Below are 23,916 nucleotides of genomic sequence, written 5' to 3'. Positions count from 1 at the left end.
AATTATTGAATCACTACTCGCATAAATACGAGTTACACGTAATATTAACTAATTATCCTATTATTAATCATATTATTTAATACTTATTTATTAATTAATTACCTAATTATTAATTAATTACCTAATTATTAATTAATTAGATAACTAATAAATAATTAGATAAATAATTAAATAATTAATTAAATTCGAATTTATAAATTAATAAGATAATTCTGAAAATAATTCTAAGAATTTAAAACTGATTTTTAATTAATTATTAGAATTATTAAAACTGATTTTCTGATTTTTGAAAATATAATAAATAAATAATATATCAGAAACATGTTTCAGGATTTCAGATTAGGGTTTTTAGGATCAAACCCGGGTCGAAACCGGGTTGCAAACCGGGTCGAACCCGGGTCGCGAAGAACACGAACCCAGCAGCCCAGAAACCCGAAGCCGGCGGGAATTTTCCGGCGAGTAAAAACACGGCCAAATCGTGTGATTCCAGTCCGATTCTTCTGCGTGATCGTTCCTGGCCACCATAGCAACCTCCTCCCACCTTCCTTCTTCTCCGTTCGTCGACGATGTCATCGGAAAAACGAAGAACACCGCCGTGGCGGCAGTTCTCCGACGAGGACGAAATCAACACCAAAACTGACGAAACCGGTGCCGTTCGACTGTAAATTCAATGATCTATTCATTCCCATCAACAGAATCAACAAACAACTAACGATTCATTCAGACCGAATTTGAAATAAAAACCCGAAAATACAAATTAGAAATCGATTAAACTAACAACAAAAACGATTACATAATTGAAAACTACACTCAATCAGCTTCAAAACGGATACTTACATGACTGATTTGGTTAACAGAATCACGATCAAAATTGGCTTTGATTTTCCTGCCCTGTTCTTCACCCACACAAGAATTTCTTGATTTTCTGTTTTTTTTTTCTGATTTTTTTATTATTAATTACTAATTAATTAACAGTAAATCAGCTATTTATACTTGTGAAAATAATACCCCCAAATAAAATTAAGGGGCTAATTACACTCCTAATAAAAATATTTGGCCTCAATTTTTATAATTTTTGGGTATTAATAATGAATTTTTAAATATTTAATAAATACAAAATAAATGCTAAAAATTCCCAAAAATTGTGAATATTAGAAAAATGCAAAGAAAAATAATGTATGATAATTTTATGATCATATAAAAATAAAAATGTGATTTTTGTGGGGTTTTTGGTACCCGAAGGGGTCCGGAAAAGTCATTTTTCGCGAAAAAAGTAAATTTGTAAAACGTCTAGGGGTTGAGAATAGCGATATGGTATAGGGCATTTTTGGCAAAATAGGGCCAATGATTTTGTTTGAAATACGGGCTTTTAAAACATGGTTTTGAGCTGTACGGGTTTTGATATAAAATATATAACTTACGATAAAACACTCAATAAATATCCAAAACACGTTTGGATCAAAACAGACAACACGTAACACATAGCAGTTTGGGTTTAATGACTCAACACATTTAATCACATAATAATACACATAATTTATCTTTATTATGATATAATACAAGCGTAATTTCTCGGTCGTTACAGATTGCCTTCGAACAGATGAAGCATTATGCAACTCGACAGATGTTGAGTTTTGTGCTTCATTGGTAGTAGATTTATCTGCATTATCCTTAGACACTGTTTCTTGATCACTTTCATCATCACTGTCATCACTAACCATCTCCACATTGTCGAATTTGAGGCTCTCATGGTAATCTCTATCTTTCAGTCCTTCAATCTTTTTATCATCAAACACAATATGTATTGATTCCACAACAATGTTGGTTCTTAGATTGTAGACTCTATATGCTTTACCAACAGCATATCCAACAAAAATTCCTTCATCCGCTTTAGCATCAAACTTCCCATTTTGATCAGTTTGATTTCTCAGAATATAGCATTTGCAGCCAAATACATGAAGAAAATTTAGAGTTGGCTTCTTGTTCTTGAACAATTGATAGGGAGTCATGCATCTTGCTTGATTAACCAGAAAAATATTCTGAGTGTAGCATGCAGTATTTACAGCTTCAGCCCAGAAATAGGTTGGCAGTTTAGATTCTTCAAGCATTGTCCTTGCAGCTTCAATAAGTGATATGTTCTTCCTTTCCACTACTCCATTCTGTTGTGGAGTCCTTGCTGCTGAAAACTCATGCAGAATCCCATTTTCCTCACAAAATGCTCTCATGACAGAATTCTTGAACTCAGTTCCATTGTCACTCCTGATTCTTCTAACCTTGAAATCAGGATGATTATTGACTTGCCTTATGTGATTGATGATGATTTCACTAGCCTCATCTTTATACTTTAGGAAATATGTCCAAAGAACTTTGAGAAATCATCTACAATTACTAGGCAAAATATTTTCCTTGAGATGGACAACACATTGACTGGTCCAAACAAATCCATGTGAAGCAGTTGCAAAGGCTCTTCAATTGTTGAATCAAGTTTCTTCCTGAATGATGCTTTAATCTGCTTCCCTTTTTGGCAGGCATCACACAGTCCATCCTTAGAAAACTCCACTAGAGGAATGCCTCTAACCAGTTCTTTCTTTACTAGCTCATTCATGGTCTTGAATTTTAAATGGGATAGCTTCTTGTGCCATAGCCAACTTTCATCCTGACTTGCTTTACTGAGAAGACAAGTAACATATTCTGCATTAGATGAGTTGAAATCAGCTAGGTACACATTTCCTTTTCTCACACCAGTGAGAACCACTTTGTTGCTTCTTTTGTTAGTCACAACACAGGCTTCTGAATTGAAGGTTACTGAGTTGCCTTTATCACAAAGCTGGCTGATACTCAACAAATTGTGTTTGAGACCATCCACTAAGGCAACCTCCTCAATGATGACATTATCCTTTGAAATCAAGCCATATCCCACAGTATAACCCTTGTTGTCATCTCCAAAAGTAATACTTGGGCCAGCTCTCTCCTTAAACTCTGTGAGCAGGGTAGAATCACCAGTCATGTGTCTTGAACAACCACTATCCAAGTACCAAATATTCTTTTTGTTTCCCTGCACACATCAAAATCAAATCAAGTTGATTTTGGTACCCAAGTTTCCTTGGGTCCTGCCTTGTTAGCTTTCTTTTTTTATTTCTTAGGCTTTATCTCATTTAACTTGGGGACATCAGATTCAACCTTGGTCATTTGAGTTGGGCCTTTGAAACCATTCATTGCAACAGAATTATCATGCATATTATAATCAACAGGGAATGGCATGCTGTTAGTAAACATGTTATTCCAGTAAGGCATGCTAAATGGCATTTGTGGCATACTAAATACAGCATAATAAGGATTAGGTGCAAATGGCATGTTAGCAAACTGTGCATTCATATTCTGTGTAGACATAGCATTCATAGGCATGGAAGGCATGGCATTCATGTTATGAAATTGAGGTGGCACAGACATGGAAGTAGGCATGGCAGATTTGTAATTAACAGACAGATGATTTACACTACCACACTTGACACAAATTTTTCTAGGAGCATATTTATCAGGTGTGTAGTTATTGTGTTTGTTAATCCCTACTTTACCATTCCTATTATTTTTCTTTTTAGTCTCTGTTTTTACCTCAATCTTTTCAAGTCTGTCACTTAACTGTTTGACAGTCATGTGACCAACATTAGCCTTTTTCCCTTTCTTAACTTGACTCAATTCTCCTGAAACAAAGTTCTTGGAAACAGACCCATAATTCTCATTTAGCTTAACTAATTTGGCTTTACTGATAGGCTTGCTCACAACCGACGGATGAGGATTTTCATCATTCGACAAATAACCCTTTTTGTTATCTGACGGATGATCCTCATCATCCGTCGAGTCTACATCTGTCAACACTCCATCTACCAAATTTGGTTCTAGTTTTTCTTTGTTCTTTTTCCAGGCAGCATCACAGAAAGATTCAATTCCTTGAACTTTAGTGATTTGAGCATGGACATCCCTGGATGTTTTCCATGCCTTAATCACCTCTTGTTCACGCTCGAGCTGCTTCTTCAAAATTTCTTCTATCTTCAAGGACTCGGTTAATTCCTCCTTGGCAATCTTACACTCAATTCTTAACTTTTCGAAATCAATGAACTGAGACTCAAGCATATTATTTCTCTCATTCAAAAATAAATTGTTTTCTTTGATTTTAGCATTTTCTTTAGTAAGAGACTTAAGTGTAACACGTAAATGATATAACTCTGTAGACATGTCATTTATGGCATCATTACACTCAGCTTTAGATAAATGTGCAAGGTTTGTAGTAATTACCTGATTACTTGAAGAACTTGTTTCTGTTTCATCAAACTTGACCATTAGGGCTAGATTGACATAGCTGACATCTTCATCTTCATCCAGACCATCTGCTGCTCAGTCATTTTCTTGTGTTATGAAAGCCCTTTTCTTTTATTTGAGCAGTTCAAAGTATTTTTGCTTATAATCCACAGGCTCAAACTTTTTCTTACTGGAATCTGACTTCCTACATTCACTGGTAAAATGCCCTGACAAGCCACATTTGAAACATTTGAATTTTGATTTATCCACCATGTTTCTATTTGGCTTGGCTGCTCCAAAGTTCTTCTTGAACTTGAGGTTGGCAAATCTCCTGGAAAGAAATACTAGGTGTTCATCAATGTCCTCCATGTCATCTTGGCTCAAAGAATCTTCACTTTCTACTGCAAGCCCCTTTCCCTTGTTCTCACAGACCCTTGAAGTTGATTCAACAGCTTCCATCTTCATCTCCTTCTCTTTCTCCAACTCAGCAACTAGTGCAATGGATCCTCCTTTCTTCTTTCCTCTCTCCATCCTCTCATCTTGCTCTATTTCAAGCTCATAAGTTTTCAGGATGCCATACAGTCTCTCCAAAGTAAACTCCTTATAATCTTGTGAGTTTCTTAATGAGACTGTCATTGGTTTCCATTCCTTTGGAAGAGATCTAAGGAATTTCATATTAGAGTCTTTTGTCTAATAGATCCTTCCATGCAACTTTAGAGCATTTAGTAGTTTTTGAAACCTACTGAAAATGTCAGTGAGAGACTCACTTTCTTCATTATTAAAATGCTCATATTACTGAATCAAGAGTTGCATCTTGTTTTCTCTAACTTGCTCAGTGCCATCACAGATGATCTGTATTGTATCCCAAACATCCTTGGCAGTTTTGCAGTTGATAATGTTGTCAAACATGTCTCCATCAACTCCATTAAACAGGATGTTCATGGCCTTTTTATCCTTCCTGACTTATTCAATGTCAGGATCAGACCATTCATGCCTTGGCTTGGGGACTGCTGGCTCGTTTCCTGTTGTAGCTCTCATTGGAACATGAGGGCCTCTTTCTATGCATTCAACATATGCCTCATCTTGAGAAAGCAAATGAAGATGCATTTTTACCTTCCAATGATGATAATTATCTTTATCCTGAAAAGGGATCTTGACTCCAACATCCTTCTTGTTCATCTTGCTGTATTATTTTGATCTTTAAACTCTTTGTAAGTTAAGAGCTCGCTCTGATACCAATTGTTAGTCCCTTAACAATATGACAAGAATTACAGAAGGGGGGTTAAATGGAATTTATGAAACTTTTTCTTGAAATAAAAATGTTCTAACTCGAATATATATATAAGTGTGAATTGATTAGCACAATGCGGAATAGTTACTTAAATGAATCAAATCACAAGTAATTAAAAATAAGAGTCTTTAAAAACTTTCTGGTGGATTTGAATGATTCCACCAGAGATATATATTATATATCGAGAGAACCCTGTGTGCAAAATGCTCACAACTGCTTACAACAATTGAACAACTAAGAGTACAGAGAAATGCTAAGAATTCTGCTTACAAATGGGTCTCTGCTTTGTTGCTTATTTCAATAGTTTCTTAGTTGCTACTTCTTGGTTTATATATCACCAAGATTACAAAGTAATGAGACAGGATAATAAAACAAAAACTATCTAGTCTATTACAATGCTACTTCATTACTCTATTCTAGCATCTTTGAATATCTTCATAATAGCATGGAAATGGCAATGCTTCTTTGTTCTCGAAAACCCAGTTGAATAGGCTACCACATTCCATTTGCATCCACTCGACGCATGTGACTGTGTTGTCACTGTCAACAGATATTTGAATTCTTTATCCGTCGGGTTCATGATCATCCGTCGGGTTATTGATCATCCGTCAGGTTGTCTAGTTGATCATCCGTCGACTTCATTGTAGTTTATCCGTCGGGTAGCAATCTGGCACTTGACTTCATGTCATTTATGCAGAATTACAAGACATCATCTATGTACAATTAATCAACCTATTCAGCATATCTAGTTAAAGTCAACATGACTTGAATACTACTTACAGAATCTATACAATGGTATATGCAGAAATGTGCTACAAACTTATTGTTGCATAGGCTACTCACTCGATGGATAATAAGTCATCATCCGTCGGGACTATATTGAGTCATCCGTCAGGACTATAAATCTTATCCGTCGAGTGCTACATAATTTCACTAAGTAAAATCTACCAAGGTATTTTGTTCATTAAATCATCAAGTACACAGCATATACACAACAGTTTGGTTATTTCGGGCACATATTCCGCTCGTAATTATTCTGGGCACCGTTTATTTCAACTGTGATATTTAGCGCTTTCATCATAAATTATTCATGTGTCTTACATGAACTTCCTACGTACTAAACGAACATCCCACAAAAATAATTGGATGTTAACATCAGAACAATAATTGTTAACTTAATTTTTTTGAATAACTCGGAAATAATCGAACTTCCTACGTACAAAACGAATACATCACACAAAAATAGAGGATGCTAACCCCGGAACAATTATTTCTAACTTAATTTTTTGAAAACTCGAAAAAAATCTAAAATTAATAAAAAAAGTTACATTTATTCTAGAACTTGCTCGTGCCTCGCACGAGTTTTAAAGCTAGTTAGTACTAATAACACGTGTTATGTTATCAAATATATGGATGATGAATTGAATTACAGTTATATATATTACAATATCTAATCATATTTTATCTACTGTTGTATAATTGTATAATATTTTGGTGTTTAAATAGCAGTAGAATAATGTAATCTTTTTATAATTGGTTAAATCTCTAATTATATTCTATTTAAAAATTGTATTAGGCGTTTGAATAATATTCGAATGATATAATCAGTTTCTTATGATTGTATTAAAAATATATTTATTTTAATAAGATATAATCATAATCGTTTATTTTTAATTATATCAAATAAACAGTTTAGATTATTTTGGTGGTACATGACCAAAGTTTTGGATAAGAAGTATCTTACGCTTATCTATTATATATATAATAGAGCAATTATGGGGTTCATTAAGACAATTTATTCATTTGAAATTATTTAATTACCCCTCATAAATATGTACTAATAAATATCAAATTTAATAACATATATTAATTATATCTAGCTCATTAATTACTAATAATTAAATATTTATTACTAATCCATTATTGTATAATAAGAACTTATGCTTATACTTATAATTACATATGTATTTTATAAATATAGACAAAAATTCTAATATTATCATGTTTATATATATATATATTATTATTATCGCATTTAATGTCGTATGTCACATTTTAATTGTTCCATTTACAGTAGAAGAAACTTAAATTCAAACGAAAAAACAAATATCGTATTCTTATTTAAATATGTATAACACTTGTATTATAAGTTCACAATACACACGTAATTGTGCCAAATTAATTACCTTATACTCCCTCCGTCCCTCCCAATTGTTATCGTTTCTGTGAGAGTGTCCGGCACGCATTTTAAGATAAAGAGAAAATATAGTTCTTTAACTTTTTTTAAAAAATTTTATTTTTCTGAATAAAAATTTAAACATTCTATTTTTATTCAGAAAAAGAAAATTTTTAAAAAAAAATTATAGAACTATACTTTCTATTCATCTTAAAATGCGTGCCGGACACTCTCCCAGAAACGATAACAATTGGGAGGGACAGAGGGAGTATCTTATTTTCACACATTTAAAATTCAAACACATACATACATACATACATACATACATACATACATACACACATACATTCATACATGCATACATACATATATACATAAATACATACATAAATGCATGCATATACACATATAAATATACATACAAGATATAAGAAATTAAGGTAACTAATACAAGTTAACTCACTTTTTTCGTAATTGATAAATATGATCTTGTCAAATAAAGAAGTTCAATGCTATACAGTAATAATTATGAAATTTAACAAAATTTTGAACACTTTGAGGTACATTTTTACAAAAATCATATGTTAATCATCTGATAAAAAATTGAAAAAAAGTGTATCTCACATCATATATAAATTTTATAATAGTTGATATAAGATCTTGCTCGTGCGAGCTAGTTATATATAAAGGACATAATGTTATGTCCGATTTTTTGAAATTTATGGTATCGTTTCAAGTGAAATTAAAAAAATTAAGTTAATATTTGTAATTAGGAATTTTTAAAATATTTAAATTTATTATTTCTTTGAATATTCTCTCAAAATTTAATTTTTTAAAATAAGTTGTTCGAAAATATACCCATAACCAACTTCAAATTTTCAGTTAATATAGGCTTAGAATAGTCCATCAGAGCCTTCGGATTTTCTGCTTGATCACCCATCACTACAAGAGCTGGTTCTTTAACTTTCCCTTCTTCCTCTTGTCGAACCACAACTTCTTCCTCGGCTTGATCCAGAGTTCTCTTGTGAGACCACGAACGCGTATGCATACACGCTCGCTAGAGTACCTGAAACACGACAAGGAAAAGAGTAAGTAATAATTTCCGAGTCAATGAACGTTAACGATCACTGATGACAAACACATAAACTAAAAATTAACACCGAGTCCCCGACAGCGGCGCCAAAAACTTGTTAGGGCTAGAACACGCGCTAATAATTCATGTTTAACTGCAAATTTGAAGTTGGTTATGGGTATATTTTTAAAAAACTTATTTTATTTAATAAAACTTGAGAGAATTTTTATTTAATAAAATTTGAGAGAATATACGATACAATTTTAACTGAAAATCTGAATTTGGTTATGGATATATACTTAGACAACTTATTTTATTAGAAAATGTTCTATATAATATATTATCCTAGACATGTCAATCAATTAAAATACAAATTTAATTATTTTAGAAATTTAACTTTTATTTTTTACACATAATCAATATTTTTGATATTCAATTATTTAATCTTATTTTATTTATCTTTTAAATATATTTAGTTTTAATTTGCATGATTTAAGATAAGCAGTTACTCATGATTTTGTAATCAGGAGAGAACTTGGTTTACATAAATATCACATTTATCTGTATTGGTTATTAAGTGTCAAGTTACACTAATATCACATTCATCAATATTCATGATCAGCCTAACAAACAAAATCAATATTCATGATCAGGAATTTTCAAGTTCTTAAACAGTAATTTTTCAAACCTTCATCCAAACAAATTAATCTGAATGCATCAAACAAAAACTAAACACATATTCAAAAAAAATCATTTACTCAAATCTAATCTTCCCGTGAGAAAGTGTCATATGAACTAGAACAAAATAGTACCACATTTGTATACTCAAGCATGCACATGGATAATATAATTTTGAACCTCCTGATCCGGAGAGCTCTGGACCAAGACTGGCACTGAGTTCGAACAATACATCTGCAGGCTGATGGTGTATATTCATTATTCCATTTAGAATCTTGACTGATGAGTGATAGCGTATAGATTAATATGCCAATGTTATGCAACATTGTTCCAAATCAATCAGCAAAAATTAATAGTATAACTATAGAATCCTGGTCAGTTAAATTTCTAGATATCTTTTCCTTTTCTTCATCTGGCTGCTTTGAGAGGTTAAAAATTTACATTTCCTCACTCTTATCAGAGCTTTAATTTTCCTCTTCTCCCACCTTCATTCCGTCCACAATAATGTCTTTGCTAGCAAACATCCATTCAATATGTGCTTCGACAATCAAGACATCATCTACCAGGAAGCCCTTGGACTGATTATATAACTCTTTCATGTCAATTATGTGCTCCCAAGTTACAACTGTTGGTTCTGGATTGAACCACTTTCCAACTGTCAATATAAAAACAAGGACTAGTAAATTAATTAAACAATCTTTTTAAGACTTAATTAGCACTTTAGTGTTATTTTGATTCAGCTAATTAACTACTGGAGAGTTGTTTTAAGGACAAAAGAAGGTGATTGAGGAGCTCGAAAACAAATTAACTAGACTTACTGCTGTACTTCACGTCTTGGTCTTTGTGTAGTTGGTTCTTCACGCCCAAGGTATAGATTGCATACAATCTATGATCATTTTCCCTACGTAACCATCCGATCAGCCCTGCCAAGGTTCCGTAATTAGTATCATCCAATTTGAGCTTCATGCATAGCGAGTTGTTAACGTAATCAGTCTTGATTTGAATCCTCCTAGCACAATTGAAAATAATAGATGTCAGGTTTTCAATTAATCAATTATATAAACCTTTAATGAACAATAAATCACTCATGCAACAGAGTAATTATAATGTATGGATAACATTTACCATTTCCTCCCTGCAAATGTAAATGCTTGAGGGTCACAAAGTTGAGCATTCCTCCTAGAGAAGTTGTTAATCTTCCAAGAGTGAACAAACAGATCTTCAGGTGGGATTTGTATAAATGATAGACACTCTGCTGTTCTGGTATTTTTTATTACTTGAACCTCAACACCAAACACGCATGAATCATTCACTAGATATCCGTTAGATGCACATTTGAGTCTACTCAAGGAAATCACGTTTGAAAACCCTTGACAAGTCTTCTCCTTGTTGAAATGCTTATACCGGTTGTCACCATCTGAAATATTGCAACGGTGAAATTAATACTTAACGGCAGTCTTTTTGGTGAGATTTCAGCTACAATAAAATTCATATGTTCAATATTTTTAAGTAGTAATGAACTGAAGATGTAAAGGTACCTTCGACAGTGAGATAATTATCTCGAATTTGGTCATATATAAAGAACTTAAAATTGGCAATAACATCAGAACCAGTTGGCAAAACATTGGACTCATCTAGCACCAAGTAGACGGAAATAATCTTCTTCTCCTGAACTCTGTTTGCACGAAGTACAAGTAATCTAAACCTCCTATATCATATATAAAAATAACATGTTGGCCATCTAAGGTAAAACGTAGATTCTAAATTCAACGAATATGTTTAAACAATTTATACCAATTGAATCCACCAGCTTCAAAACAACAAGATTCGTAATACTTCTTCTTCTGATTGTTGATCAACTCTGGTAATTTGGAAAAACTTTCGATTTTGAGCAGAAAATCTGCCGGAGGTACATCTCTTGTCCCGTGGATCAGTTCTGCAACCACAACAGTTTTAGTCAAAAAAAAATTACATGAGCTTTAATTTTCTCTAAATTCACCAATAAAGATGGTGCAGAGAGTACCTTGTTTTTTCTTGGGAGATATTGAACTATGCAATACCATTATTGATTTCCCAGGTTTTCTTTGATATTTTACATCTGCTTATATATTATTTTACCAGACACCCTCCAAAACAGAACAGGAGTTGGTTTTCTTTGTTTTTCTGCTTTCCTATTTCTACATGTACTCATAATTTGCAATGTGGTCTTCATACAGGAATCAAACACCAAAGTAACATAAATTTTCTGTCTTAATATTTTCTAATATTTTTCTGCCTACACAAATTAAGATTGAAATATAAATATAAATCTCTTTATCTGAGGGTTTTAATAAATTTTAGAGGTTTCTTTAAAATACTATTTTTCAGATCTATATACTTAGCGGAAGTGTGCTAAATAATGGAGTTCTCTTTGTTTTTTCCTTTCCTATTTCTTCATGTATTCATAATTTAGAGTTGCACTCTAATTAAGATTTTGAAATCTTTTGACTCATAGTTTAATTTTATTTATGGAACTATATATATATATATATATTTGTACCTGCAACCTCTAAACAGTCGATTCGATAAACCCTTAAAATTAGTTGACAATGGACGAAGATGAAAATTGTTGCGTGCCTGCGGTTATGGTGAAAAGAACTTTTAGAGATATGCCTCCAGCAGACTATACCCTGAAGATCGAAGACTTTCCTCTATTATTAAGGGAGATGAATGAAGTCATGGACAACTATCAGTCAGGCTGTTTCAAAGCTGGTGGATACAGATGGTAATGTTTATTTATAGCTCTCTCTCTCTCTCTCCCCCTCTCTCTCCCTTTCTCTCCCCCTCTCTCTCTCTTCCCCCTCTCTCTGTATGTAGCATGGATGAATATCTCAAAATCTTGTTTGATAAATCTTATTTCAGGAGGTTGTCATTATACCCGTTTGGCGATAACAGAACAAGAAGAAACACAAATTACATGTCTATATACTTGGTTTTGGCTGAAAAAATTAATTCTCCTATCGATGTTATTATTAAGTTCTTCGTGTATGACCACGCACGAGAGAGATACTTAATGGTAGACGGTACATTGCCCATGATCATTATATAATAAGTTATACCTTTGTAAAACTATCAGTTATCTATGTAAGAAAGTACTTCTTTTGCCTATTAAATTTTTAATTTTCTTGTAGACGCTAATAAGCAAGTGAAGAAATTCGACAAAGCGAGGAGTGTACATGGGATTTCGGAGTTCATCTTGGTGACTTCATTTTCTGATACTTCCAATGGATATCTACAAGATGACATTAGCTGTGTGTTTGGTGTAGAGCTCTATTTTATAAAGAATCGTGTGAGCAAGACAATCGTAAGTCTGTCAAATGTTAATATACCAGATGACGAAGAATTTTTCACATGGAAACTTGATAATTTTTCCAAGTGGCACAACAAAGTCTATTACTCGCATCCCTTTGTAGCCGGAGAAAGAAAATGGTAAACTATCTTATTGGTCGTTACGTGATGTTTATTATTAGTTACCAAGTACATCCAACGCAAATTGCACTTCTATTAGAGCAGAAGCATGCTACATGACAATTTGCAGAGCAAGTATCACACTTTGTATCTCTAATCTGTTGAAAGTCTCTAATCTGTTGAAAGTAGTTGACGCCCTAAGCATAGTTTAGCTATTTGCATCGCTTCTTTAGTATATAGAATCTGTTTACAAGTCTTTTGTATCTGTTAAGAGTATTTTGTATAGTTACAAAATGATTTTGTGCTTCGGAAGGTGTCAGATGATAGCCAGGCGTCTTTGATAAAGATTTGTTGTGTCAGTTCGCCGAGCTATTTAGTTCACATGATTTGGTAGTGATCTATTGTTATTTCAATATTTTGTTATTAGGAAGCTGATAATTTACCCAAGATGGGAGAACAAGTGGTTGGCTTTAGGCCTTGTATTGGACGGGACAAATAGCGCAAACAGCAGCAGCAGGGGTGGCTTCCTGAATTTCAGAAGTCTTGACAGGAATGGCGACCACAAATTGTATGCAACATACAAGCTTGTTGTCAAAGACCAGTTAAATCACAGGGACATAGCCAGAGAAGGTAAGAAATGTACATACAAGTATATATGACTAAAGTTTACGGCCAGAATTCATGAGATACTTTCACATTCTTTTGACAGGAAGCGACTATTTCAGTGAAGTAAATACTTGCAGGATCAGAAGAAAATTTCTAGAACTGAGTAAATTACATGACCAGTTCAAAGGTTTCTTAGCAAATGACGTTTTAATTGTTCAAATACGCATGAATGCTATTTCTTTTGAGCACAAATGTCACGAAGTGTAGAGAGGACATAGACTATAAGACCTATCAATATATTTTTAACGAGTACATGTTTTATAAATCATTGTAATTTATTTTTTTCAGATATATTTAAGCATCCTAATTGCAGAGTCAGGAGTGGCTTCACACTAAGATGCTCTTAACAGAAACATCGACCACAATTTGTACACAAAATATAACCCCAGTCTCAGTTAGATACTAAGATCACATCAATAGAGCCAAAGAAATATTTTTTTAGACTCAAAATTAATCTTGAACAGATTGTTCAAACCAAACAAGAACTAAAACTCAGTCTAAACTACAACATACAATTACCAACCATTCAAAAGCAAAAGATCAATATTAGAATGCAATTTAAAACCCGTAAACAATTCATTCCCACCAGTCCACAAAGTTGTAACAGTACAATCCAGACATCAAAAATTCAAACCAGATAAACACAAAAAATCGTAAATGGTTCAAGATCATATTCAAACTAAATAAACGCAAGAATCCATAATTCGTCACAGAATATCCTCCTATTAACTAAATACGTAACTAAAGCTGCTTAATCTTCATTTTCGTATCTATAATGCTGGAACTTGTTTGAGTAGCATCTCCTCCACAACAAAGACCTGCATTAAAAGATGGAAATTAAGTACTGCTGCATTCAGAACACATCAAACCAAGTCACATCCAAGACACATAAAACAGCAGTTAAAAAGAATTCAAGAATCTTGAACTATTAAAAAATGTCAAGAATCTTGAAAAGATCAAATCAAGATTCTTGATGTAAGACTACAAGAAAAAGAAAGGAAAAATTACCCTGGATAAGCTGACAGGAGTTTAACTTGCACCCATTTTAGAGGCCGATCTTGGACCTTCAAGACACAAAAAGACAGAGTCAATACTAAAGAACAGTAAAGCAAATGTGTGTGATAATGTGTGAAATATATAAGTAGAGAGTGCATAAAGAGAGAACAATAGCATATAATATAGAAAGAAATGAGTTATTTTTTAGATTTTGGAATCCCAGTCTGGGATTTCTTGTTGTGCCCGATCTTCTTTTTATCCAAAGTATCTGGGCGTCGGAGAGGGGGAGTTGTCTTCTTCTTCTGTGGGGGCACTGCTTTGGGATTACAGAGAGCGTAGAACTTATTATTTTCCATCGCTGTGTGACTTCTTGATAGAGAATTGAGAGAGAGCAAGAGAGATTTTAAGAGAATTGAGAGAGAGAGCAAGAGAGATTTTAAGCAGAAGTGAGAGGCAATTGAGAGAATAGTGCTGTGGGTTTCCAACGAACTATTTATAAGCTTTCAGTTGCGGATAATTTTGTAAATTCTCTAAATTCCCATGTGGGCCTGATGCGGAGCGAACCCGGTTAAGCTACATTTCGTAATTAATTATTTTATTATTACTAGTTTTGTACCCCGAGCGGTTTTTTAATCTTCAGTTTTATATTCTTTTGAGAATTATTTTTTTGTTTTTATTCACCCTGTCAAATGATATTTTATGTATTTATTGTAAAGACCTTATGTTTTATACTTTTGAATTATTATTTTAGCGGAATGATTAAGTTTTGATCAAGTTAACTCATTTATCTTAATTATATTATTAAATATTATAGAATATAATAAGTTAAAGTTTAATGTTTGCTCTACCGAGTAGTCGAACCTGTGTATATCTACTTGATACTATTATTTTTGACATTACTATTATATCCCTGACAACCAAATCATGCCAATTATATACCAGAATAATTAAATTGAACCTAAATGAACTTAAAGTCTTAGTTCATCTTTGTTTTAGTAGCGTCCTTACAAATAGTACTAAAAGATAACATGTACCAAACACGTGTCCGAGATTAAAAATATTAAACTAATATTTGCAAATAAATGAACCTCTTAATTCGTCGAAATTAAATATTAATTATTAAATAAACTGGTACTTGTATGAAATCGTACCTGATGAGAGTGTATGAATACTTTTAAATTACGTAGTTTAAGGGAATTAAACCATATGAAATTAAAACAGTTAAATTAAATAAATAAATCTCATATACAATTGTTAAGAATCAAACCTGAATCTTGATGATAAGAAAATAATGTGACATAGTTATGTTAAATCAAATTGTAACTTTCAACAGCTAACCATCCCAAGAAATAGCCGTTGATGGAGTAGCCCATCAATTAATTAATGAGGTTTTAGTAACATTTCATGTGCGATTCTTGTGAAGTTATGTTCACTGGATAATCTTGAATAGAGTGGTTCATTGTAAATACTTGATGACATATAATTATGATTTAGTGAAGTGAGCTATCAACTGTTAAGTGATGTTACAGTATCAACAACTAACTACATCAACGGCTAATCCAATTGTTGTTAACGACTAAGAAAACTCAAATAAGTTATGGTCATGACTTGATAATGTTCAAGTTCTGAGTCTGACACAACACATGGATTAATGGGAATCTCAGTGAAGAAAATGGAAGGTAAAACAAATTTTGAATGTGATATTAGATTATGAAAAAAGAAGAAACATTCTATTTCTATGCATGACAAATTGGAAGGATATTCAAAGTAATATATCAAGATAAAATTTAGTCTCGTTTGTCAATTCTCATGGAAAAGAATACAAAAGCAAACTTACTGGACCTAAAAAATTGTGTTATGTATTGTCTAGTAAGTAATGTAACTTGGTGGTATACAAACCAAGCTGTAGTATGGTATCACTCAAGAAATAGATATACATTTTCAAGAGCGAAATAAATATATCCTTCCTGAGAGAAATACTGTAAATTGCAGTTGTGAGGTTACTTTGTAATTATAACATATAATTTTTTCAACATAAACTTTAGGTGGCTAGTCGAAAACAAACCACCTGAAAATTTTGAAATATCCGAGTTCAGTTTGTACTCCCGTATACAAATTTTTGTTTAAAATTTATTTTGTATTTATTTATTTTTTGATTTTGGAATCCCAGTTTGGGATTTCTTGTTGGGGCCGATCTTCTCTTTATTCAGAGTATCTGGGCAAAAAAACGGGGGACGTCTCCTCCTCCTACAGTGGCACTGCTTTAGCATTAGATGACATTGCTTTACAATTAGAGAGAACGTAAAACTTATTATTTTCTATCGATTTGTGACTTCTTGATAGAGACATTAAAGAGTATAAGTGAGAGAGAATTTAAAGAGAAGAAGACAGATTTTAAGAGCAAAAGTGAGAGGCAATTGAGAGAAAAGTATGTTGTGGTTTCATTAAGGGTAAGACTGTTCACAAACCGAGCCGCACACGAGTTTGTTCGTTAACGAGCCGAGGCGAACGGGGTCTTAACATGCTGAACTCGACCTTGTTCGCGAATAGCTCGGTTCGTGAACAACCCTAATTACAGGGAACAATGAGCTATTTATAAACTTAGTTACGTAGTATATTAATTTTGTAAATTCCTGTAAATTCCTATGGGGCCATGTGATATGGAGCGAACCCGGTTAAGCCTATTTGTATAATTTTTTGTAATTAGTTATTTTATAACTACTAGCCGATCAGTCTTGTCAAGCACGGGACCAAAATAATTAGTCATATTATTCAATTTCAAGTATTTAATTATTAATAATAAAACTTATTTAATTATATGATATTGTTATTGAAATCGAAACCAAAAGTATGATGAAATTCAATAAGTAATTTTAAATAAATAAATTTTCTATAATTATGTACTTATGGGGAATCAGACCAGAGTTTAAAGTGAGACTAATTATTAGGTTTTATATATAAATCGTTATATAATTATTAAATTGCTAGGGACAATTAAATCTAAAATTACTGTGAAACTAAATAAATAGATCTTGTATAACTATGTAGTTACGTGAAATAGAACTTGAGTTTGAACTGAAATTCATTAATTATATTATACAATTATAAGTATTATTTGGATTTTGATACTTTAGTAACACTGTTCCATCGAAATAGTGTTTCCTTATTAATAAGTGGTTATTCTTGAATTTTAAATTAATAGACTCTAACTTATACTACTTTATTAACGTTATGTTCCATCGAAATAATGTTTTCCTTATTAATAAAGAGTATAATTCTCATATTATATTCTTGGCTTTTAGTTAATATAATCATAGTATATAATTTCTACCACTATCATTATTATATCAATTAAACTATTAAATTAATTTGAAATTTTTGTAAATAATATCATATTCTCGTCTTTTATTCTCGAAAGTTAATGAACTCCAAATATATTATTTAATATTACCATATATTAATTAAAATTTTGATTTGACATTTTATTAATATGCCTTTATAAATGGGGTATTGTATAGCTTCAATATTATTATATAATTTTCTATTTTTCAATTAACCGAGCACACATTGTACATAATCTTTTTATTTTTGGGTTTTAATTAATGAAATTCACATGCATAACATTTTTTTATTGTTTTCACCATTATATTACTATTTTAAAACTCGTGCGATACACAACTTATTTTTAACATTATATAATTATATTTAAAATTTTTAAGTTTTAGTTCAAATCAAAATATATAAATTATGTTTATTCTGATATTGTAATATCCGAAAATTTTGCGACTATAATTATATATTTAATAAATAAATATATGTTTCTTATCGTGCATTTTCATTTTTCTAGAATTTCAAAAATGCAATTTAAAGCATCGTTATCACTACGTGTTACATGGTATCCGTTCTATAGCATATTATGTGTTTTAGCATGCTCTATAATTATTTTCGGGTATTATTATTATTATTTTAAAAAATATTTCATTCTTTAAAAGTTTATCGAACCGGACCCCTACCGCGACCTCAAAGCCTCTAAATTCATGTTGTTATTTTTATAAAATCATGGGTATTTCAAAGATCCGTTCTTTTTGCATTTTTGAATCATTCATATTTTTTTTTGGAATTTTGACATATATATTGTATTTATTTAAAAATAATATTTTTTTAAATTATTGCTCATAAAATTAATTTTGGGGCTAATTATTCTTGTTAAGGGATTAAAAACACCCTTAATTAATTTTAAGGTATCAATTGGCTGTTAGTATAAATAGCTTTTTAATTTTTAAAATTATTTATAAAAATCAGAAATTTACTAAAAATAATAAATATCTCCACGATAAGATTTACAGGTGTACTTGAGTTTTAAAGATCAAATCCAACTTTTAAGGGGTTAGAAGTGTTTGTTTTCGGTGTGCGAGTAATCAAAATAATCTGTTTACAATCTTCTACACATTTCAATCATCAAAATCAATCGAGAAGTGGTAATACATTTCAATCATCAAAATCAATCGAGAAGTGGTAATTTTGAATTCGAATTTCTAGGGTTCTTGTCGCAAATTGGGGGTGTTATTATCGTGGATTTATAGCTCTCTCTCTCCCCCCCCCTCTCTCTCTTCCCCCTCTCTCTGTATGTAGCATGGATGAATATCTCAAAATCTTGTTTGATAAATCTCATTTCAGGAGGTTGTCATTATACCCGTTTCGCGATAACAGAACAAGAAGAAACACAAATTACATGTCTATATACTTGGTTTTGGCAGAAAAAAATAATCCACCTATCGATGTTATTATTAAGTTCTTCGTGTATGACCACGCACAAGAGAGATACTTGATGGTAGAAGGTACATTGCCCATGAACATCATCTAAGTTATACCTTTGTAATACTACCAGTTGTCTATGCAAGAAACTACTTCTTTTGCCTATTAAATTTTAAATTTTCTTGTAGACGCCAATAATCAAGTGAAGAGATTCGATAAAGCGAGGAGTGTACATGGGATTTCGGAGTTCATCTTGGTGACTTCATTTTCTGATACTTCCAATGGATATCTACAAGATGACATAAGCTGTGTGTTTGGTGTAGAGCTCTATTATGTAAAGAATCGCGTGAGCAAGACAATCGTAAGTCTGTCAAATGTTAATATACCAGATGGCGAAGAACTTTTCACATGGAAAATTGAAAATTTTTCCAAGAGGCACAACAAACTCTATCAGTTGCATCCCTTCCTAGCCGGAGAAAGAAAATGGTAAGCTATATATTGGTCATTACATAAAGTTTATTATTAGTTACCAAGTACATCCAACGCAAATTGCACTTCTATTGGAGCACAAGCATGCAACATGACAATTTGCAGAGCAAGTATCACACTTGTATCTCTAATCTGTTGAAAGTAGTTGACGCCCTAAGAATAGTATAGCTATCTGCATCGCCTCTTCAGTATATAGAATCCGTTTACAAGTCTTTTGTATGTGTCTTTTGTATCTGTTAAGAGTATTTCGTATGGTTACAAAATGATTTTGTGCTTCGGAAGGTGTCAGATGATAGCCAGGCGTCTTTGATAAAGATTTGTTGTGTCAGTTCGCTATGTAGCCGAGCTATTTAGTTCACATGATTTGGTAGTGATCTATCATTATTTCAATATTTTGTTATTAGGAACCTGATAATTTACCCAATATGGGAGAACAAGTGGTAGGCTTTAGGCCTTGTGTTGGACGGGACAAATAACGCAAACAGCGGCAACATGAGTGGCTTCCTGAATTTCAGAAGTCTTAAAAAGAAATGGCGACCATAAATTGTACGCAAAATACATGCTTGTTGTCAAAGACCGGTTATATCACAGGGACATAGCCATAGAAGGTAATAAATGTACATACAAGTATATATGACTATGATTTAGGCCAAAATTCATGAGATACCTTAACATTCTTTTGACAGGAAGCGACTATTTCAGTGAAGTAACTACTTGCAGGATCAGAAGAAAATTTCTGGAACTGATTAAATTATATGACCAGTCCAAAGGTTTATTAGCAAATGACATTCTAATTGTTCAAGTATGCGCCAATGCTATTTCTTATGAGCACAACTGTCAGGAAATCAATATATTTTTAACGAGTGCGGGTTTTATAGAGATGACATAGACTATGAGACTATCAATATATTCTTAACGAGTTCAGATTTTATAAATTATTATAACTTATTTTTCAGATATATTTAAACTGTGTGATGATTAGAGTTAGTAATTTTGCTTTTGGTGCTATTTGTCTCGTTCAGTATGAGGCCTAAAGCCAACCACTTGTCTATTAAAAGATGGAAATTTGATCCGTTGTGGGAACATAATGAAATTTCACAATACCATTCATTATATGCTCTCGTATGAAATGATACCTTATATCAATATGTTTGGTCCTCGAGTGCTGAACAGGATTGTTTGAGATTGTTATGGCACTTGTGTTGTCACAGTAGATAGGAACTATGTAGCGACTAGGAAATTAACAACGTGATTAAGTGCATAAAATATACTTTTGTGTTGTAATCATAAATTACGTGAATAAAGAGTGATTATGTGTTGTTATGTAAAGTAGAATGTTTAAAAGAATATTATATTCCAGTGATGTGTCGGTTGGTATAAAGAGAATGATTGAGAAGCGTAGTTGAAAACGCTCAGTGTCGGGCCGTCAGTCTGGACGCAACCCGTTACGCTAAAAGTGTATAATAATTAAAAGGGAAATTTTTGTGATCGAATGTGTTATGATATGAGTTGTAATATGTGAATATGTGCTATTACTTGAAAATATGCTTGACTATGTGCTCTGGTTATTTTTTTTAAATGATTTTAAGGGATTTTATTTGATTTAAAATAAGGTTTATTGAACCTTTAAATATTTTTATAAAATTATCCAAGTATGGTCAGGACATGAAATTTGTTTTTCTATCTTCGAAATAATCCTAGAAACTTTACAAAAATGATAGATCAATTTATTTCGTGATCAGTGAATTTTAAAATGATTTTATGGAGTTAAAATGTTATTTTCAACATAATCTTGTAAAATTCGTATCAAATCAACCGTTCGCACAAAAATTATTTTAAAATATGGCTAAAAAGCTAAATTCTAGATCTACGTTCTAAAATTTTTATTCTTCGCATTCCCATCTTTTCTAAGAGACTTATTCATTATTCAAATTCGTTTTTAGATTGAAAATTAAGGAAAAAGTAGCAAAAAGAAAATCGTAGAAGCTAGTGGGCAAAAGACCTTTATACCCCTGGCCATTCATTATATATATCCTCCCTCCTCTGTCCCTTTTTCTCTTTCTTCACCCCGTCCCTTTCTCTCTTTTCTCTCTCTCACTCCCGAAGTCTCTCTCTCTCTCTCTCTCTCTCTCTCTCTCTTTTCCTCTCTCTACACCTCTTTTCTTCACTTAATTTTTATGGATTCTTCCATAAAACTTCATTCTTAATCCATATATGGGCTTTAAATCTTTTCCATGTGTGTGTAGGTGTTTACATGCATGTGTGTGTATTTGTGTGTGATGTTGAGCCGAGAACCTTGGTTCGAAGTCTTCTTGCAAGTTTTGACTTTGATCTTCTTGATTTGTGATAAATGGTTAATGCATGTGATATTTTTTGTTGTTTGATAGTAAAATCGGAGGTTTTTATGGTTGGAAACCACCGAATGGGGGCACCACCATGAAACCACCGCTACCGGTGATGAACTCCGGTGAACCGGTAGTGAGTTATGATGTACGAACTGAACTCTAAATTAAAAGACATGATTCTCTCAAGTTGCATTCGTTGTTTTGTTAAAAACCGAATGGGTTTTATTTTTGAAAGTAAATAAGTTGATTTTAGTTAATGAAAAAGAATTATAGATGATTATTTTAGGAATTGTTGATGGAATAGAATGAATTGTGGGATATAAGTTCAAATTAGTGCATGCATGTTGCAATCTTTGGTATTTTCAAATGATCTTGAATTGGTTTAAGGTTGATAAGTTGATTTGGTTGATTGAAAATGATTTTTAGTATAAATGATAGCATTAAACTAGTTGCATGTGATTTTGGATGGTTTTGTGCTATGTTGAGGTTCGAATTTTGTGAATTAAAAGGAGAAGAATGATTGATTGCTTAGATTGATTATGGTTTAAGTATTTAAAGAATCTTTTGATTTGATTAATTGGTTTTTAGTTCGAAATTTGACTATTATAAAAGGGGTTTTTGATTTGATTTAAGATTATTTGGTTGATTTGATTCTAGAGTCTAGTTAAATGAATGCATGTTAGGATATAAGATTGCATGATGATGTAGTTCATATGTTTGGTTCGAAATTTTGATAAAAGGATTGAGATGCTTGTTATTCCCAGTGAACTAACAATGAGATTTACAAAAGGGGGGTTGAATATAAATCTCAAAACTTTTACAAGTTTTGAACAGTTTCTAAGGCTAAGTGTTTTAGTGAGCAAATGTGTGTGAATTGCTTGAAGCTAATACAGACAGATATATATTCAAACACAAATGTAAAGAACACAAAGAACTTAAAAACTTTTCTGGTAGATTTGTTGTTCCACCAGAGATGTGTTATTTCAGAAAATCTGTGATTCAAAGAATTAAATCACAGCTGCTTCCTAGTACAAACTAGATGATTTTCTCTCTGGATTTTTCTAAACTGCTCTGGAAAATTCTCATCTAATTACTAGCTGCTACTTGGTTTATATATCACCAAGTTTACAAGTGAAGACAAAACTCTAAAATACAATTAAAAGGCTCTTCACATGTTTCTTCTTCATTTCTCTATCCAATGCAATTTAGGCTTAGCTGTTAATCTTTGAATACTCCCTAGTTTGCACCAGAATGGAAATGCTGCATTTTCTTGATTCCTACTAGAGGCTGCCACATTCCGGTTTATCTCTGTCAACCCATGTGCCTCTGTCAGCTTATGAATTGTCACTATCAACTGCTATTGAACTAAGCATCCTGTTAGGTCATACACACACTGTAGAGGGGGTGAATACAGTGTATAGTACACTCAAATCGAACTTTAAGAACTTAAGTAACAGAAAACAAACTTTATTGAAACAATAAACTCTGTTACAGTATGGAACTGTTACCTCTCAGTGATGAACAAATATCACGAGAGCTGCTAGGGTTACAATGAATAATCTTCTCTAATAATGATAACACTTTTAGTGTAAACCCTATGTCTGTGTTTATATACTACACAGTTACAAGATAATCGCTAATTGATATGAAATATAATTCTGCTTCCTAAAATATATCAATCAGATATCTTTTCTTCCAAGTATTC

At 32.3% G+C, this 23,916-nt stretch overlaps 2 protein-coding genes across 2 annotated transcripts; one reads left to right on the top strand and one right to left on the bottom strand.

The window, feature by feature from the left end:
* Positions 1–9,977: 9,977 nt before the first annotated feature.
* LOC141702101 (uncharacterized) lies at positions 9,978–11,576 on the bottom strand. Its single transcript, XM_074505790.1, has 6 exons — positions 11,537–11,576; positions 11,308–11,449; positions 11,052–11,221; positions 10,639–10,930; positions 10,332–10,522; positions 9,978–10,168 (listed from the first exon to the last, which is right to left on the bottom strand). Exons 1-6 carry the CDS (start codon positions 11,574–11,576, stop codon positions 9,978–9,980), a joined length of 1,026 nt encoding a protein of 341 aa, XP_074361891.1.
* Positions 11,577–12,565: 989 nt separating this feature from the next.
* Positions 12,566–13,833, top strand: LOC141702105 (MATH domain and coiled-coil domain-containing protein At3g58410-like). The gene is made up of 4 exons (XM_074505793.1): positions 12,566–12,575; positions 12,684–12,981; positions 13,388–13,590; positions 13,670–13,833. The coding sequence occupies exons 1-4, from the start codon at positions 12,566–12,568 to the stop codon at positions 13,831–13,833; spliced, it is 675 nt and encodes a 224-aa protein (XP_074361894.1).
* Positions 13,834–23,916: the final 10,083 nt, after the last annotated feature.

The sequence above is a fragment of the Apium graveolens genome, unplaced genomic scaffold, assembly GCF_009905375.1.
Source record: "Apium graveolens cultivar Ventura unplaced genomic scaffold, ASM990537v1 ctg4659, whole genome shotgun sequence".
NCBI lineage: Eukaryota > Viridiplantae > Streptophyta > Magnoliopsida > Apiales > Apiaceae > Apium > Apium graveolens.
Note: the sequence above shows the minus strand (reverse complement) of the source record. Positions and strands in the feature narration are given on the sequence as shown.

Bases quoted from the DNA above. Each gene is read 5' to 3' on its own strand.
- LOC141702101 (XM_074505790.1), bottom strand. From the start codon at position 11,576: ATGGTATTGCATAGTTCAATATCTCCCAAGAAAAAACAAG. The intron at 11,222-11,307 runs GTATAAATTGTT...TATATGATATAG, and splicing joins GAAGCTGGTGGATTCAATTG to GAGGTTTAGATTACTTGTAC. The intron at 10,523-10,638 runs GTAAATGTTATC...CAATTGTGCTAG, and splicing joins ACATTTGCAGGGAGGAAATG to GAGGATTCAAATCAAGACTG.
- LOC141702105 (XM_074505793.1), top strand. The intron at 12,982-13,387 runs GTAAACTATCTT...TTTTGTTATTAG, and splicing joins GTAGCCGGAGAAAGAAAATG to GAAGCTGATAATTTACCCAA. The intron at 13,591-13,669 runs GTAAGAAATGTA...TTCTTTTGACAG, and splicing joins CAGGGACATAGCCAGAGAAG to GAAGCGACTATTTCAGTGAA.